Below are 19,962 nucleotides of genomic sequence, written 5' to 3'. Positions count from 1 at the left end.
TTATCACTGTGTGTTTGCTTGTACTGCATTTCCTTTCTACTTTACAAATAAAAAAAAAAGGAAAAAGGGGGTATAGGAGGAGAATTGTAAGTGTTATTTGTATTTCAAATGTCTGCTAAAGGGAAGAGTGTCCGGGTTAAGTTTTATTCCTGATCTAAATGTTCTGTGAAGATGCTGATGGGACAGCCGGACCAGGGGACCGTGTGTGTGTGCGCAGTGTGAAGCGGGGGACCAGGACGTGTAGACTCAGGGTGGCCCTTGCGCCGATGTGGAGGAGCCTGTGTCTGTTTCTATACTCACCCAGCTTAACAGACAGGCTACTGCCGCTCCTATGAGCATATGCAGACCCTGCCACCTGTTATCTTTGGTTCACCAATCCGTTCTTTGCCAAGACATTGCAGCATTGGCCTCATGTTATCCACATTGGGGATGTGAAACGGTCAGGAGATGTTCCCAGACAGGTGAACAAACTGAAAACACTAAAGACCTTGGACTCTAAGCCTGAAGTTTATAGCTCTTATAAGCCACATCTGAACAAAGATGAGGAGATCATCAAACAGTTGCTGGCACTTCTTCAGCGGCCTCCATGGAGGTGGTCAATTCCGGGACTTGGCCTAGAGCCAAATGTTCCCGGCTTTCTCGCCCTTTGTTATTTTCAGACTCAGAGGGTTTATCTAGAGAGGAAGATGCACTCTTGAAACCAGGGAATTCAGGATTTGGTGATGGCGGTGCGTCAAACTCTTGACCGGGTGGAAGATCAGGTCCTTCCTGCTCAGCTGTTTTTTTCCATCGTCAGTGGTGCTTACAAAGATTGCCGAATCCACCTGGAAGCAGGCTGATAAGAAGTTTTCGGTTCCTCGCAGGTATGCAATGCTTTATCCTCTGTTTCCAACGAGCTACATCCTGTTCCTGCAGTTACCCAGAGTGGATACTCCGATGGCCAGGTTAGCCCGGCATACTACCCTGCAGGTTCCAGGTGCAGCAGTACTTCAGGATCCTGGAGGGGTTTCTGAAGATCATCTTCCTTGCAGCTGGCACAGCCTTTAGACCTTTGTTCTCGTCTGTGTGGGTGGCGAGAGCAATGGAGTCTTGGGCCGACCAATTGGCTACGGGTCTGCAGGATTGCGATTTACTTCCCTTGGCTCTTCACTTAAAGGAAGCTTCCGGCTATCTTTATGAGGCGGCTCAGAATGCGCCTTCCCTTTCCTTTTCAGTGTCTGCTTCGGCGGTGACAGCTAGGAGAACATTTTGGTTTCGTTCCTGGGATTCCGACGGGAAGTCCAAAAAAATCCTACAAGCCTTTACCTTTTTCAAGATCGATCCTCTTCTGTCCAGAACTAGATAACATGATCAGTCAGATGACTGGAGTTAAGAGCACTTTTCTGCCAGTGAACACATCTAGGCCTAGGAGTCCTCTACTTCTTTTTGGCAATACTTTCGTGGTAACGGCCTTAAGGGGGCAGTCTTCAATTAGAGCAGACTGCTTGAACTCAGGGGACCATCTCAGAAGGAAAGAAGTTCCAATTCTAAGAGGCGTCCATCTACCAAGATCTCAAACAAGACCTCCCACATGAAGGGATTTCCCCTCTCCTCACGGCTGTGGGGGTCGGTGGTCACAGTCTGTTGTTCAAGGATCAGTGGGCAGTGTCTATCAGGGATGTTTTGGATCTTGGGAATAATATCCAGAGGTTATTTCATAGACATCATGAGTCCTGCTCCTCAACGATTCTTCCAGGCTCCATTGCCTCACAATTTGATCAAGAGAAGGACGATGCTCCAGTCGGTCACTTCTCTTTTCGCTGGTGTCATTTGCCAGGTTCTGGACAATCAGAAAGGCAGGGTGTTTTTACTGAAAACTGTTTTTGGTTCCCAAACAAGACGTTCGTTTTGGCCGATACTGAACCTCAGGAGTCTCAACCTTCATCTTCGTGTGACCAAATTTCGTATGGAATCAGTTCGCTCGGTGATCAACGGGTTGGAAACCCTGTAGTTTCTGGCATCTGTAGACATCCGGAACGCTTACCTACACATCCCTATTTGTAAGGGACATCAGTCCCTGCTTCGCTTCACCATAGGAGGTTCTCATTTTCAATTTTGGGCACTTCCTTTCGATCTTTCCACCGCGCCCAGAGTATTTACGAAGATTACTGCAGTTATGGTGGCAGGTTACATGCCCAGGAAGTAAATGTAGTTTCATACCTGGACGACTTGCTCATTAAAGCTTCCTCGGGCCTGCTCCTTTCTCTACACCTTACTCTGTCCCTTCGGTTTCTGGAACAGCATGGGTGGATAATAAATTTTCCGAAATCTCAACTGGAACCCACCCACTTTTTGATGAACACAGTTCTTCAGAGTTTTTCTACCGGAGCAGAAGGTTCGCTCTGTTCAGAACTCTGTTCAGATACTCCTGGATCATCCGCGTCCATCCATGAGGTTGGGCATGCGGGTTGATGGTGTCTGCATTCGAGACTCTTCCCTACAGTCAGTTCCACTTGCGTGCTTTCCAGTGGATTCGTTTGAGTCAGTGGTCTTGATCTCTCCATCTGGAGTCCCAATGGATTCACCTCTACATTAGGACTCAATTCCCTGGGTTGGTGGTTCACACAGGATCATCTGAAGGCAGGCAAGTCCTTTGCACTGTGGACCTGGGTCCTAGTAACTACAAATGCTAGTCTGCGAGGCTGAACAGTGGTGGTTCTCCATCTCCGTCTGCAGGGTCTCTGAGAATGTTGATTAGCAGGAGAGCCTCCATGTGAGCCCAAGTTACGGGCCATGTTTCTAGCTCTTCAGGAAGCACAATCCTTACTTCAAGGAAACCCGGTTCAGCTACAGTCCGACAACATCCCAGCGGTGGCGCATGTAATTTGTCATGGAGAAAAAAAAAGTGTAGGAGTCATGCAGGTGGCAGAACAGATCCTTTCCTGGGGCGAAGTCCTGTGTCCCAGCAATAGCCACAGTTTGCATTCCAGGAGTAGACAACATGGAAGCGAATTATCTCAGCAGACATGCAATCCTTCCGGGAGAATGGTCTCTGCACCCGCAGGTTTTTCAACAACTGGTCCAGGGATGGGGTCTTTCAGATCTGGATTTGATGGCATCCGGACACAACCATCAGGTGCCGAAGTTTTGCACAAGGACCAGAAATCCTCTGGTGTTTGCGGTGATGTCCATGAAGTGGGATTTCCGGCTAGGATATCTTTTTCCACCAATTCCGATGCTTCCGCGAGTGCTTCGGTGAGTAAGGATGGGGTGTCATCTGGTGATTCTTGTGGTGCCAAATTAGCACAGGTGGGTTTGGTTCGCAAACATCTTGCTTATGGCGGAGAAACCAGGTTGGGCCTTTACACTCAGTCCCGATCTTTTTGATCAAGGACCTTTTCGTCATCTGGACTTACCTCTATTGGCTTTAATGGCATGGCTGTTTAGGCTAATCTATAGAGATCCAGGGGTTTCTCCCCTAGGGTAGTGGATACCCTAATGAGGGCTCGGAAGCCGGCGTCAGGTCAGATCTACCACAGGGTGTGGAAGATTTATGTATAATGGTGTGAGAGGTGTCATAATGCTACAATAGTATAGAGAACAGAAAAGGGGCGCTGTATCCATCAAATAATTTTTAATAAAAATTCAATTGAATCACAATTAAAATACCAATATGCATACAACAAATTATAACTGTAGCATACGCACAGTAATGTAAACGCCAAAATTATGGCAAGTGTGTATCGCTAAATTGCATTCAAGATAACATTCTCCTATCCCCTGGAGACCGGAGTCAGCCGGTAGAGTGCAAGTACTCAGCATGCAGTTGGAATAAGTACGTAGGTAAACTTGAACCAATTAGTCCACTTGGAAAGAGGAAGAAAACACACGCTTCCTTGTTCTTAGATATCAAAAAGAACCATGTGAATAAGTGGTAATATGTATGATTCTTATGCTACTTTGTAGCAAGCAGACAGTCACTGCAGCAGATTGAAACAATAGATAAAAAGTCCTTCGATCATAGATAGACAAGCGGTTTTTATATAAGGAGTAATAAGCTCTCCTGGCTTTCACAAACATTCACCGGCCAAACGAGTTGATATTAGCGCGCAGAGAGGCTGCAGCAATGATGACAAATAGTCTAAATTAAGACACTTCACACGCTTGGCGGCCGGTGGAAAACAACACGGATTATATATATATTGAAGGTCCACTTGATCCACTTACTTCATATCCAGCCGAATACCCCGGGGTACAGGAAGTAAATATCCAGAAAATAACTGTGCTTGGTAAAATGACTGTAGAGATGTTCTAACGCGTTTCTCCGTGTCTATCATGGTTTCATCACAGGAATAGTACTGTTGAATTACACACATACTATTTAAAGGTGATTCGTGAGTCACATGTCAGCATCCGTCCAGTTAGAACATGATTCCAATCGTTCGTTTGTTTTGGAACAGTGTATGAATAAAGCTATGTAAATACATTCAGGCTAACCATTATAGGTGCATCTGGGGAGCAGTGATAAAAATATGCCACCCAACAAGCCTATCTTTTGGAGAATTTCTGTCCTTTTTAGGTTTTAATTGCATGAATGTCAATAAAGCACCTGTTAATTGTCAGCCAGGTTTTAATTATTCTCACTTTTCTCCCTTAACAGAGCAGCCCATGGTCCCATTCTCTTGTAAAGCATGCAAGGTTTCAGAGCACTGTTGGACATGAGACTGCTCAATGACATGTTGGCTCACTATCATAAAGTGTGGATAAATTTCAACAGATTTTGGTTAGGAATTTGATCCATCCAATAGGGGCAGCATGGTGGCTTTTCAACCTCAAGGCTCGTGTTATATTGTCCAAACATTTGTATGGATTATCTCTGCTGTACAGCATGTTTTTAATCTGTAAACACTTGTTTTGTTGGAAGTACCAATAAATATAAGCTTAATTTTATTGGTAATTGACATTTTTATTCCTGAGAGTGGTAGGTCGGGCCCCAGTGCACTGCTTTGCCCGGGGGCCTATAATACTGTTATGACGGCCCTGATCACAGCCCCTACCAAAAAGGTCTGATCCCTCCAATTGTTCTGACGAAGTTAAAGCAGTATTCCATTGCAACAAACAAGTGCATCAAACAAGTTTGCCACATCAGTTCTTTGCCAGCCAGATTTGTTTTGACCTTTTATCCTGGAAGTTGATGCTCTGCATTAAGTGTGGGTGCTGTTTTAACCCATCATTTTGAAGATGGATATCATCATTGGTGGTTAGCACTTCTGCCTCACAGCACTGGGGTCATGAGTTCAATTCCCGACCATGGCCTTCGCTGTGTGAAGTTTGTATGTTTTCCCTGTGCTTGCGTGGGTTTCCTCCCACACTCCAAAAACATACTAGTAGGTTAAATGGTCTCTCTATCTCTGTCTGTCTGTGTGTGTATGTTAGGGAATTTAGACTGTAAGCTCCAATGGGGCAGAGACTGATGTAAGTGTGCTCTCTGTACAGCACTGTGGAATTAGTGGCGCTATATAAATAGCTGATGATGAATGCAAACAGATGTTAGCTGTGAGAAATCAATCCTATTAAATAAACGCCGTCCACTTTTCTGGACTTATTTTTAATTTTCAAACATAAACTTAATAGCCTGAAAAGGTAATTTTTCTTTCTAGAAATGCCTGCTTTTTTGTAGTTTGTTAAGCACACTCTATTGTACAAAACATGAAGCTGAAGAAAGTTTTTTTACATTCACATGATTTTGCACTTTGCATTTTATTGTAAACTACCTCTTTTGGCTTCCACCAAGAACCATTGGCACGCTAACACCTGGAGTCCAAGACCGTTTAAAAAAAAAACAGTTGAGAACCTTTGTTCTTGAAGTACGGTAAATTTACGACAAGGTGTGACAACAGGTTATTTTTTACACATCAATTCACCATTAGAGATTACATATTTACTTTCAATTACAAAGCCACACTTTTGAGTCTATGTTTAATTGGGGATGTCCAGCTTTTAGGATGCAGTTTGTACACATTGTAGTATAAAGATGGAATGTATGTGTAATAACAGTATGTGAAAACTTTTTATAGTTAGTATTTTGCACATCTGGACCATCTGTGAAAGTGACTTATACAACATAGATGAGACAAAGTGTGTAATGTGTAAGTTTTATTAGTAGACACAAATGTTCTTTATGCATCGTGTCACATTCTAGAAAGGGCTCTGAATGTAATGTGCAGAGTTACAAATTAAACTGCTGTAAATTATGTTTATTTTCACAATTTTACAAACATTTGAATCCATTCAAGGAATGAATGAAATGTCGGTTTGCAACAAGTTAGATGCATGAACTTTCTTTTGTATGGAGGTGTGTGTTGCTGCACCTGTGGCATAACAGTAACAACTTCCACTAGCGAATGTTCTCTAATAGTTCATGTTTGGTTCTATTCCCCTTTCAACACCATGACACTACCCCTCTGTGTAGCTATCTTCTCACTAACATAATCGCGTGACTAGACCGTTCACGGCCTTACATAACATCAGCACACATCTCCTGAAATGCCGCTTCTGTGAGTATCCTGATGGTCCGATGGGCTAGGTGTTATTCTGTCCTCACCCACTTCAAAAAGGAGGCGTTCCAGACAAAAGGGATTTGAAGACTGAATGCAATAAAGTGCTCAGACCTTAGACAAACCTTGCATTAAAATATTCTTATATTCATAGGGAAATTTCACTGTAAAGTGACAACATTTGTAGTTAATAAGCACGCCAAGTAAACATTTAGAAACTCATGTATTTGAATGGGGTGTTCCGAACTAAAATTCCAACTTCACGTACTTTGGGAATTGCTTTAACTAAACATTAATAAAATCTGCCAATTTTAAAGTAATTTCCTATATGTTGCTAGTATGTGTCTCCAAGAGTTGGACCCTTCCTAAGGTAAAATAAATAAATAAATGTTAATTTGCTTGAGTGTAAGCACGCAAAACTTGGGCAAGCTTGACTGGTACTAAAAAATTCAAACCGTTCTGGGCAAGTTATGCTTACAAATACTTAGGTGATTCTCAAATGGTGTGTCTTAATAATAGAATATGCGTGTGATATAAGAGTTCTTCGAAGTTAATAGATATGTATATTTTTTCTTAAACATAGTTTGACATAAACCATTTTAAAAATTAAAATGTCTGCATCTAGTCCATCATATCGTCAAGAGACACAACTAACCTTATTAGAGAATTCTTACCTATGAATGCTTTTGCATTTTAAGGTACAGTAGCTTTGTCTTCTACTTGTTCATTATAGTACTTAATTTATTGTATGTTTAGCAAGCAGCTTGCTAATTTTAATGCCACATGCAACATATTAATTAACCACAGAAACCCATTACCTTTGACAGAGTTGTTCATCCTCATCAAGAACAAATGTTTGATGATGAAGAGCTGCCGACAGCAAGTGCAGATGAGGAACAGTCTGGTCCAGCGCGGAGAAAACGTCAGCCAAGCATGTCTGAAACTATGCCTTTATATACACTTTGCAAAGAGGATTTAGAGAGCATGGATAAAGAAGTAAGTTACAATGCAGTTGTTGATTGGTAGTAATGTATATCATTTTTATTTTCTTGTTCTATATTTACTTTTTTATTTGAATATATTTATTGCACACTCTTAGAACACAGATGGAATGTTGTCGCATTGAATGACAGGCAGGGGAAAGGAGAGTCAGCCTTTAGTGCCCAACCCAGAAGTTGGTATGCAAACGAGGTGTACAATTTTTTTTTTTATTTCTTTTTTACATATTTGTACCAGAAGTTATCATCCAACATGATTAAGTATGTGTCAATATTATCTTTCCTATCCAGGATGACAGGTGGGGAGGAACATGGTTCATGGTCAACATACACGGGTTCCATATTTTGTCAAAACTGGCCATAGAATCATTCAGGTTAGCATTAAATCTACATTTCCATACAGTCCCAAATTCATTTTACAACTTGAGAAACGGTAGAGCTGCACTCTGCTTTTAGTAAGATGAGAAATTTAGTTGCAAGTACAATTTGAGTTATCAGTTCGTTTTGTAGTCTGTTTATTGAGGAGTATCTGGCTAAGGGGAGTTAAGACCTGTGATATGATATAATATGCTGGGCCTATAGGAAAGAGAAGGACTTAGTATCTGAAATCAGGGAGGGGAATGTAATTGTTTTGCAGGCTCAGATGGTATCAGGTAGAGTGCCTTTTTGCCCTGTATCATCTTCCACGCATTGGGTATACCAAGGGTTAGCCTTTATGGCTTCTTGTGGGTCTTACACCAGCAATACTAGACCTTTATAGAAATAGTATTTTGTAGTCTCACAAACTGAGGAGCTTGTGGCCATCTCCTAGATTCTGTCCCTTGTCTGATTTACTTAGTTCGTCCACCCATTTCGCATTGTAAGTGTTTGTGTTCCCACCGATATGTTGGCAGACAAACTGGTATTGCAAATTTTGTAACAAAGTTCCTAACTGCTTTTCTCTTGAATGTTGTCGATTGAGCAAGTTTGTAAATAGTAATTCTCTTTTCTATGATGTAGGGAATGCCATGTCTTTATTGATTGAAAGGACCAAATTTTCCCATCTGTTGAATCATTTATCGTGTGAATGACTTTCTATGATTTAGTGCAAAAGACACAAGAGGGTGATTCTCAGTTTATCTGGTCAGTGTTGATCAATTTTGGTAATTGAGGATTTAGTCTAGAGGCTAGCACTTTAGTATAGATCTTTAGATCGGACTTAAGTCGAGAGATCGAGTGATCATTACAGCAATCTACATCTTTTCCCACTCAACGTATTATTTAGGATTGTACATGGGCAGTGCTCTCCTTCTAAAAAGGACTTAAAACAGTTTTGTTATATATTGGTGCAAATTATTTTTATAATACACATTGTAAAAGCCAACTGGACCCCTGCTCCTTTTGTGGGTTTAGTGAGTTTATGAACGGTGACACTTCTACTATTTCTATTGGGTTATCAAGAGACATTTCAGCTTTGATATTTGTAAGAAAATGATCAATGTGGATACCTAAGCCATTAAGTTGTCTGTAGCTGTGTGGAAAATTATCACATAGAGCCTTCGTATCCCAGGTCATTTCCCTATCTGGTTCACGGAGATACAGTGGAAACACCTGTCCTCTTATTTCTTTCATTCATCTAATTGACAGTCATATCTCTGTTCCTATGTAGCTGGTACTCATCTCCATTAGAAAGTATTTGATTATATTTGTTTCTGGCTGCTGCAATTAAAATTTTTTAAAACAGGGTTTTGAGTTTTTCATATTAACTTTCATGACCAGTGAGACTCAATGCAAGGTCCTTAGTTTGCTGAAGGTTCTTTTGTATCAATTTACCCCTGATGACCACCTTGTAAGCTTTGCACAGTGTGGAATGGGAAGCATCATCTGCTCTATCCTCCTCAAAAAAGGCAGAGATTTCTGCAGGTACCCGACCTACCATTTAGGGGTTACTAAGAAGCGCATCATTATTTCTTTGTTTAAACTGTTTTGGAACATTAAAGAAATCTTTGATTACAGAATCAAGGGGATCATTGTCTAATGTTCCTGTTTTCTAATCGGATCCAAAGTTGTTGATTTTCAGCCAATGGTCTACTACTGCCAACTGGATGTGTAAATAAAAATCAAGGGGATTGAAGTAGGAGAAGCCTCTACCCTGAGGATGTATTATAGATCAGCTACTCCATGATCTTGACCTATAAGTAGAATTGATTTGGAATTGGAATAGGCAGAGTAGCATCCCCCTGGAATCTGTCCAGTTTGGGATTTGATAGCCAGTTAAAATTTTCTGTCATTAGATAAGTGTGTAATATGTATCATTAAGTCAGAATGATGGCTTAAAATTCCTTGTTCCCAGTTTTCAGAGCAGATACATTGTTCATGGTTATAACACCATTAATATTAGAGATGCCCCCCTCACAACTTAGGCAATCCAAGTGCCGAGCTTTGGATTCCATAAGTACCGCCCTCCACGGAGATCCGGCACCATTTCACAGACAGTCACATAAGTGGTAGGATCATTCTTTGCAGTCTCCAGTGCAATTGGTCAGCGTCATTGCTTAAGCAGAAATAGGAGGTGTGGCAGTATTCTTGTCACTCTCCAGTGACATTGCTCTGTGCCATAGCTCACACAGAAACAGGAGGGATGGCAGTGTCCCTTGTCATTCTCCAGTCTCCAGTGACATTGCTGAGTGCCATTGCTAACACTAAAGCTGCAGTGATAATATTGTGACCTGTGAGGTGGCCAAAATTGCCTGGAAATGACTGGAAATTACAGATCCAAAACTAAAACATTGGGGTCAGTGAACATCTCTAATAAATATAGCATCAGGGTCACGAAGATTTGAAAACTAGATTGAAACAAATTGTTTTGGGGAGCAGTAATGCAACTCTTTTAGGTTTGTTTTTGTTCTGTCTTAGCATATTTGAGGATATGACTGACTTTTGAGTATATGACTGACTTTTGAGTGATTAAAATATTTGATTTGTCAGTCACTTTAGTTCAACAAATACTAAGAAGCGCTTATTGTGAGAATTAAGCCCCTTCACTTTGCAAGTAACAAAATTAATAGGTATTGCTTTGTAGTGTTTAAGCTATATATATCAAATCTGGATGCTTGCTAATTGTATAAAGATATTTGGGCCAGATGGTAATATGGGCTTCATTATTGATTTGGGTTGGCTTTCTCCCACTGTGAGTGGGAGAAAGGTGTAGCTCGTTTGAGTGGACGAATTTTCTCGGGATGCATCAACTTGTAGACTGATCTTTCGAAGCAGGCCCAGGTCTTTTTTCGAGTTCCTGATAGTAAATGATTTACCTCTGTATATCACAATGAGGCAAAAAGGAAATCCTCTTTTATAATGTACTCTATTGTCCCACACGCACTTGGTTATCAATTTGAAATCACTTCTTTAAGCAATATGGGGGGAAGGAGCAAGTCCTGAAATATTTTGTTTTGTCGTCATCAAAATTGATGAAGAGTACCCCTGTGCAAGTCATTAGACTCTTCTCCCTATGAGCTCTTGACTATTAGTAGGGCCTTAAGCACTTCAAGGAACAGTGTAGATAAGCATTGAGATTGGTTTGCATTACAGATTCTCAAGATCCTCGCTTTTCTTTTGTAGCAAAATCAATTCTTGGTGTAAAGTCCTGGTCTATGCTGCTGTGAAAGCATGCTAGATCATTTGCTTGTAATTTCAAAATCTTATTGTGAAATATGGATTGGAAACTGGCATTTGTGTATATATAAATATTTGTTTCATATCTGTCAATGATATCCATGTCTTTCTTTGTTAAGGGGAAGGGAGTTCTCCATATTCTGTATTTGTGGGGGTACCTTGTTAACTGGCAGATTAGGGTCTTGTTTGGACCTTATTAAGACAAATAAACAGATCTCGATTTGTGCAGCTGGGGGTTTCAAGCCTCTTGGCATACCAGCAGCTACCCCTGCCAGGGGATGGACCAGACTGTGAGATATGAGGTAATTACTGTAAATTAGAAGCTGAATATTCATGTGGTTGTTGAAACTCGACCGCTGTTTTGTCTTCACTGCTCTGTTGTGTACAGAATCCATTCTAGATTTTACTGAGTTGTTGTGTTTTCTGTGTACTGGAGGTTGCTACTTAACCTGCTTTCTGAGCTTCTAACAGGGATTTCATGCTGCAGCTGATTTATCCGCTCTTGCAAGACTCATCACTGCTCATTACCTAGCAGCTGATCAGCCAATGCTTTCTGCTCACATGATTTCTACCCAGAAACTGATTGGCCAGGACTTGCATAAATACACTCATTGCCATATTTGTCTTGCTGATATAGGCCAGTTCATGTATTGTTGTTCTATATAGATTGATATATCTTCTGCTGCTGGATTCAGTGTGTTTAACCTTGGCTATGTTTACTGGACCTTAATGTTGGATCTCTGCCCGCCCTTGAACTCTTTGCCTGTTTATTGACCTTATGTACCTCTCCTGCCCTCTGACCCAGCTTGCCAGTTGACTATCCTCTTTTGTGTTCTGTCTGTCTTGCTTTGTCTGTGTGTTGCCCCATAGCTGCAAGTTTCTTGACTCTACCTCACTCACGGCTGTTAACAAGTATATACTACTACTGGGATCAAGTCCAGGGGCATCAGAGTACTAGTCCAGGGGCAATGTGGCTCTGGAAAAGGTATCTTCTTATCGTGAAAAACATTCAGCACCATAGGTTCTGTATAGCGGTTCAGTCGCTGATCGTCTGTTCATAACATGCGCATCTTCCTCTATCGGTTTCCAAGCCACGTATATTTTCATATAAATGCCGAACGTCAATGTTTGTGTTTGGAAACATTTCTCTGCCTATCCAATTAAATATTTGTAGCCTTAACAAATACCTTAACCCCCCCTTCTTCAAAGGAATACATTGTTTTCTAGACACTTTCCTTTAGGAATGATTCTTATTTACCCTTTTTGTAGTAACAACATAAAAGGGGATACGAGTTGTGAAGACTATAGTCTAATCAGGATATTTGGGAAAATAATATATTACTGTGGTCATGATCACTCCCAAGAAATGAAGTTGGTTTAGATAACATGGTCTCCAGTAAATCACTGTGTTAGCAAATTGAGTTAATGTGGTATGATGTATGCTTCAGAAGCATGTTCACTGTCAGCTTGCTTGATTGTTTATTAAGAAGTACCCTGGTTTTACAGAAGAAGCAATTAACCTTTGTTTATAGCACAGTTAACATTTTAACATTTTAATCCTAAAATATTGGGAAATTTCTTTGGTTAGAAAGGACCATATATGGGGTCACTTCAAGTTCTGTGTACTCTCTATAAGGAAATATGCATCAAAGAAATCCTTTCCATAGTCTTTGTTTGAGAAATCAACCGTATAATTTAATTTATAATCACTGGAACTAACCTCATGAAATATGTTATTGATAATACATCCCCCAAGGAATCAATACAACAGTAATCATGCTTCATATGTGTATGTGTGAGAAAATCATACAATGTTTAGTGAAATGAATGCCCTATCCTTGCTAAGTTCCAGAAGTTTTATAATAATTGTGGAACTGTTTTCGGACAAAGAGAAGTAAAACAGATTAGCATACCAACACACCCCTTGTCGTGATGTCATAAAGGAAAGGGGCTTGGACAAGAAAAAAGGTTTAAATGGAATTGTTTTTAAACTTAATTTGGGGATCATTCACCTACTGAGAATTGTCTGAACGCTCTAGCCCAAAGGTAGCCAACCCACAACATACAAGCCGCATGCAGTGCTTTGAACTTATAAATGCATCTCCTGGCTGCAGTGTGCTCTGGGCACCATCATGGGCAGATTGTTTTTTATAATGCTATGTTTATGCAGGGAAGACTTAAATTAACAATATACAAATTAGGTGGATCTTGTCGTCACAAGAATGCTCTCGCGTTCATACTTCTTCACCGGCCACTTTGTCTAGAAAACAAGTAATTCATTTATTTCTGTTAAAGATGAGTGAAAATGCAAAATTCAGGAAGAATAGAGTATTTTATAGAGGAATAGACAATTTCATAGAGGTGTGAAGTTCTGGCAATACAGTCTTGTTTTAAATTTTTGCTTTGCTTTCCCTTTCCATGAAATGCCATTATGCCCTGTATTTGTACTTTCGCATTATGCTGAATTTATGCTGAATTTATGGTCTAGAGCTGAGAAGAAAACTGTTAATTCTGCTGTGTGGTTGGGGTAGACCTGGAAACTTAGTAAATGACGCTGTCAAATGCGTAATGAGGGAAATATTTTGCAAAACGGTTTTGAAAATTAAGCTCATTTGCTTTCTCTGCTCATGAAAGGTGCCTACTTTATCCTTTTTAGGCTACAGCATTCATTGGTGGGAGAGAGTGATCTCTGGATTATTTACTACTTTGCTTCACTGAGCAGATGATTATGGATACCTACAGATATAGTCCAGACTGCTTTTCTTTCCTGCTAGTCTCTCCATCAGTTTTGGCCTCTTGAACTGCCCATAGGACATGGTTCCTTAGAGTGTCAATCCTAACTTTTACCTTTAGCTGCACTGTACTCACAGAAATGGAAATGAAAGAGGTCAATCTAACATGCCCTGTCATTTATATATAACATATAGAAGTCTTTTCTCTATTTTTCCTTAAATATTGATTATCTGCAAGCTTAATTTTAGAAGTTTGTTTTGTTAGTATATACGTATGTAATACATGTATGTAAGTGGGGTGGAAAAAGTGTAGGTGCTTACTAGAGCGTGTGTCGGACCCTGTTTCTCTTCTCTAATATGGACTGATTTGTCCGTGTTAAACTTGGGATGTTTCATGCTTGACGCGCTTCGCCCTACCCCCTGAGCAGATTGGTTGCACCGACTCCCTCCTGTAAGTGTTACAGAATGGGAGCAGACATGCAGAGCAAATTCAACTGAAATGAATTAGGGCTGGAAGCCTTGCAGCAGACAGCTGTGAGGTAAATGTGTGTGTTTGTATGAATGACTTGAGTACTGTAATCTCTGAGTGAACAGGGTTGAGCTGGGGGTGCGAGGGGGAGATTAAAATGGAGGGTTGGGGTCCTTTAAAAAAATAATAGTAATTTTTTAAGGTCTTTAGATTCTTGTCATAACCCAGTAATTCATAATGTATAGAAAACTGCATCTTGATGACTAGTAATAAAAATTATTTATTAACATGCAGCCAAATGAGATCCTCTTTCTGAAAAAAATATGCAAAAAAATTATTTTCAGTAAGGACTTGTGAATATTCTATTGATTCCTCTTCCAAATTTGGAAAAAATCCCTTCTCTCCTCCTCACCATCCCCCCCCCCCCATCCTGCTATGTGATTTCAAGAGATGTACCATATCACTTTTAAAGTGAACTACTTGAGATTGCCAGGCAATTACACTTATATAAAGCATGTTTTAGATGTCTGCTATTGTTTAACTCTGTTAAACCTATACTAAAAAAAGTGTCTGCCATGGAAGGATTTTTGTTCTATTTCAGTTCCCTGTAATATGTTTTGGGAGAGGCTATGCAAAATGTAGGCTGCCATAACCATATTCAACTCAATCCTTTTTGTTCACTGAGCTAAATATTTCAAATAATAGCCCTACTAATTGAATATGTTCATTTTTCTTTTGACAAATGGCCTCTGATTAACAGTGACTCATCCAATTTAACTGAAAATATTGTTAATCATGAATTTCCTCTTGCAGAAGTGTAGTTGTGAATACCAACTAGTATAGCTGACATTTTGTTGTGTCTCACTAATTCTAGATGTGAGTATTGATGTGTGTGTCATGAGACATTGAGAACCGTGCTTATTAATTTGTATGAGTAATTCTGCTTGTCATGTATTGATTCGCACCGCTGCACTCAGTCTTCACTTGACTACCAGCAGTGGGATAAAACATGACCTAAAGAAGTTGGGGTAGGTAAAACTGCTTGGACTAATTAGAAGTCTTTGCCACTCCAAAGTGTTGCATTATTTCAGTTGAAATGTTAATTCAACTGTACTGCACTGTACATCTATATAATTGCTATTTTGAATGTGGCTCTACTTCCCTTAGCCAGGATTGACAGACAAACATTGTACTCTAGCAGTTTAAGACTTGCTAGAGACTTGCTTTAACACAATTGAAGTGTCTTTCCACGTAGATTATCTTTCCACTTTAGTTTACAATCCTGTGCAGAAGTGGGAGTATGTGCTGTTGGTAAAGTCTCGTCCCCAAACACACCTGAAGAGGAACGTGCATTCCTCTAATGAACTGAACTGGAAAAAATATTGTATTGTTGATTTTTCTCAGATGTGTAGTGCCTCAATAAAAACAATTTTCATGAAACACTTGAAACTGAAAGCTCTTGTAGCAGGTGATCCCAAAATAAAACTTTGGGGAGTTATTAACAACAGTGAACAATTTTTGAGATGTTTTTCAAAAATTTAAAAATAGAGCTTTTTGAGAAAATCAAAATGTTGATATTGAAAATTTTAAATTTTATTGAAACACTGCTGTATTATATATCATATGAAACCTCATAAAAATAGGTTTAAAATGAAACCTTGCTCAACTCTTTAGCTCAATCCAGTGAACTACAAGTGCAATCTAAAAGAACGTTAAAAGTAAGTTTTAGTAAAAAATTGACGCTTTAGAGGGATGTTACTTTATAACCAGTGTATATATCAGCCTAAGATTTGGGGGTTTTCTTCACACCTATGACAGCATTTATTATACTAAATTTAATTGAGATTATAGAATGTAAGGTAGAACTGTTTCTACAATTGTGTTGATTTGATGTAGAATGACCCTGCCTAATATTGTGTAGGTCCTCCTCAAGCCGCCAAAATATCTGTGACCCATAGAGGCATGATTCCATAAGACCTCTGAACGTGTCCTATGGTATCTACCACCAAAAATCATCAAGATCCTTTAATTCCAATAAGAGGTGCGGATTCCATTGCTCTGACTTGTTTTTCCAGCACATCCTACAGATGCTCAATTAGGTTGACATCTGGGAAATTTAGAGGCAAGTCAACACCTTGAACTTAGTAATGTTCTTCATACTATTCCTGAACAATTCTTGTATTGTGGTAAGGTATTATGTTGCTGACAGAGGCCACTACCATCAGTGAATACTGTTACTATGAAGGGGAGTACTGCGTCTTCAATAATGTTAGGCAGGAGGTACGTGTCAAAGTAACATCCACATGAATGCCAGGTCCCAAGGTTTCCCAGCAGAACATTGCCCAGAGCACCATTCTGCCTCCGCCAGCTTGCCTCCTTCCCATAATGCATCCTAGTGCCATCTCTTCCCCAAGTAAACGACGAACACGCACCCACCAGTCATGATGTAAAAAAAAAAAACGTGATTCATAAGACCAGGCCACATTCTTCCATTGCCCCATGGTCCTGTTCTGGCACTCAATGTCCATTGTAGGTGCTTTCATCGTTGAACAGGGGTCAGCATAGGCAATCTGCCTGGTCTGTGACTATGCTGCTCCATACGCAACAAGCTGCAATGCACTTTTTCATCAATTTGTGCTACAGAAGCTCTTCTGTGGGATTGGACTAGACAGGCTATCCTTCACTCCCCACACATATCAATGAGCCTTGTGCGCCTTTGACCATGTCACCGATTCACCGGTTGTCTTTCCCTGGACCACTTTTGATAGGTACGAACCACTGCATAGTGGGAACACCCCACAAGACCTGCAATTTTGGAGATGCTCTGACCCAGTCATCTGGCCCATGTGAAAATGTTTCCGATCCTTACGTTTGCCCATTTTTTCTGCTTCCAACACATCACCCTCAAGAACTGACTGTTCACTTGCTGCCTAATATATGCCACCTTTGGACAGGTGCCATTGTAACAAGATAATCAATGTTATCCACTTCACTTGTCAGTGGATTTAATGTTGTGGTTGAGAGGTAGAAAGGCACAAACATTTGAGAATGGAGAGAGAGAGGCGAGCACAGACTTGAGAGAGAGAGAGAGGCTTGCAGGCTCACATGATAGCATAGAGAGAGACGACGGCACTCACTTGAGATCACACACAGAACGAGGTGCTCACTTGAACAGACAGACATAAATGCAGGGGAAATCCAAAGTTGAAGGAGAATAGAAAATACCGGGTAGCAGATGGGGTAGAGGAAGTGTTTTTGCTTTTGTGGCACAGTTTTAACAAGATTTTTAGTTTTTCCCATCCAAAATGTGAGTGCATCTAATGGTTTACAAAAAAAATTCCTTTGTTAGGTACAAAATGTTTTATATCCTCTGGCAGTAAGAAGTTAATGGTAATAAGTCTTAGAGGTTCATAAAGGGAGGGATGCTTGTATAAATTATTTATAAAGGTCAGTGCAGGTACCTCCTGCAAGAGTTTTATTGCAAGTTTGTTGGCCTTACTAGAAAATAATTCTTCTTCACAAGTTGATAGGTTAGAAGATGTCACTCTTGACAACCTAATGAATAGCCTGGCGCTTGGATAACTGCTGTTATATAATGTTGGCATAATTAGGTGTATCCAATGTTGTAAATGACATTTTGACAAGTGTAAAGATCTTTAAATGATTATGAAACACAAGTTTAAAGACACTACCTCTGCTGTTATAGTTAATGTGGAAATTTCATCTTGAAAAGCTGACAAAAGTCCTTGGTTCATGCATTATTGATATCTCACCATTAAAAAGATCAAATGGTCGTGTATTCTGTGTTCTTTTTGCATAAGGTTTTAAGAAAGCACAACTTGATTATAAATAATTCATGTTGCTTAATATAAAATCATACTTGCAGTTTTAAGTATTGTGACCCATGAGATAATAACATTGGCCAAAATTGCATTTCATCAAGCACAAGTAAAGGAAAATCTTGTCAGGGTTGTTACATTTGTCAAAATGGGACAGTTATTTTTGGCATTTATCTTTTAGTTGTTACTCTGTAGCTACCAGTTGTAGAATACACATTTTACTTTTGGAAGTTTGAAGAGAACTGAGAGCAAATTGTGTTGGGTTCAACAACATTCTACATAGTGGCAGTTAGAACAGGATGGACAAAAAGCTTCACTGAAATATGGGTTAGATGTGTTCTCAGAAGACGTTAAAAACAATATTTTGGATATATCCCTTAGCTGACCTTGACCTGTTCCTTTTTCGCTTCAACTGTTACAATGGACTTGGGTTTATGTTATGGGCAGCACAGTGTTTAGCATTACTGCCTCACAGTGCTGGGGTCATGATTTTGATTCCTGACCAGAGTCTTATCTGTGTGGCATTTGTATGTTTCCTCCGGGTGTTCCCGTTTCCTCCCACTCTCCAAATTAAACTTATGGTTAGGTTAATTTTGTCAGAAGCCAATTAACTTAACTTTAGTGTGGTGGAGAATTTAGACTGTAGGCGCCAATGGTACAGGGACTGATGTGGATGACAAATACTCCCTATACATCGCTATGTAATTTGGTGGCACTTTATAAATAAATTCTAATAAGTGCATATTCTGTAATTTTGAACAGTCCAAGTTCTCACCTGTCTACACTAGTAAACAGTCTAGCACTGCACTGTTAATGCCAGGAGGTTTATTGTGTGGTAACAATATTTTTGAGGTTATCGCAAGCATCAACTTGAAACTAAATTATATGAATGACTTTCCTGAAACAGCAATATTGTCTTCTGTTTTATGTATTCCCTGTTTTCCCAACTGTACAGCACTGGAAAGCACTGGTGTCGTACAAATAAACAACAATAATATTAATCTTTAAGTTTAGCAGAGGTTCCATAGAAATCTCCCACTTGGATTGTTACAATGAAAAATAATAGGAATGGAATTGTTTACAGGGGAATTTTCAGAACCCTTAATAATAAATTGTGGACATATGAAACCCCTTAACATTGGGGATTCAACACACCTTCACATTTGCTGGGAATTTCCATGTTCCATTTAGGAATGTTTGAAGGGGCAGCATTTAGCTTTAGACTACTTTGTAGCAATACCAAAGTATACCCTTTATGTTTTTCTTTCTAGTAGAACTTATACATGTAAGACATTTACGAAACAAAAGTTTATTACTGTAAGTATACTGCTGCTTTGTCAAAATCAGCAGAGGCATGCTGCGGAGTGACTGAATTACAGTCTCTGTAATTTTGCAACTTCCTATAATGTAAAAGCTGTCGTACATGCCAGTTACATTCCTACGTAATTGTTTGTAGAATGAAAGGAAATATAGATGTGCATATGCCTATGATTTTGAGCAATTAGCTTCAGCATTGCAATGTTCCCTCACTTGTGTAATTTAAGAAAATGAGGCCTTTGGGCTTAATGTTGGGTCTCTTTGTGATTTCCGGGTACTTTGATCTGCCTGTCTTGACAGTTCACCTATGTTTTCCTGCATAAAGAGTGCACAACAGGGGCACATTCTGCTCTGGGTGTGAAGTGCAGAACATTTGACCACGCATAAAGTGCGTAATAATGAGAACTACTTATGTAC

The 19,962-nt window shown here is 39.9% G+C and overlaps 1 protein-coding gene across 1 annotated transcript in view; it reads left to right on the top strand.

The window, feature by feature from the left end:
* Positions 1-19,962, top strand: part of CTDP1 (CTD phosphatase subunit 1) — a 102,516-nt gene that overhangs the window by 49,481 nt on the left and 33,073 nt on the right. Inside the window, exon 11 of the mRNA XM_075213189.1 lies at positions 7,364-7,532. Within this exon, the coding sequence (XP_075069290.1) occupies positions 7,364-7,532 (169 nt within the window). The remainder of the gene's footprint in view (positions 1-7,363; positions 7,533-19,962) is intronic.

The sequence above is a fragment of the Mixophyes fleayi genome, chromosome 5, assembly GCF_038048845.1.
Source record: "Mixophyes fleayi isolate aMixFle1 chromosome 5, aMixFle1.hap1, whole genome shotgun sequence".
Lineage (NCBI taxonomy): Eukaryota > Metazoa > Chordata > Amphibia > Anura > Limnodynastidae > Mixophyes > Mixophyes fleayi.
Note: the sequence above shows the minus strand (reverse complement) of the source record. Positions and strands in the feature narration are given on the sequence as shown.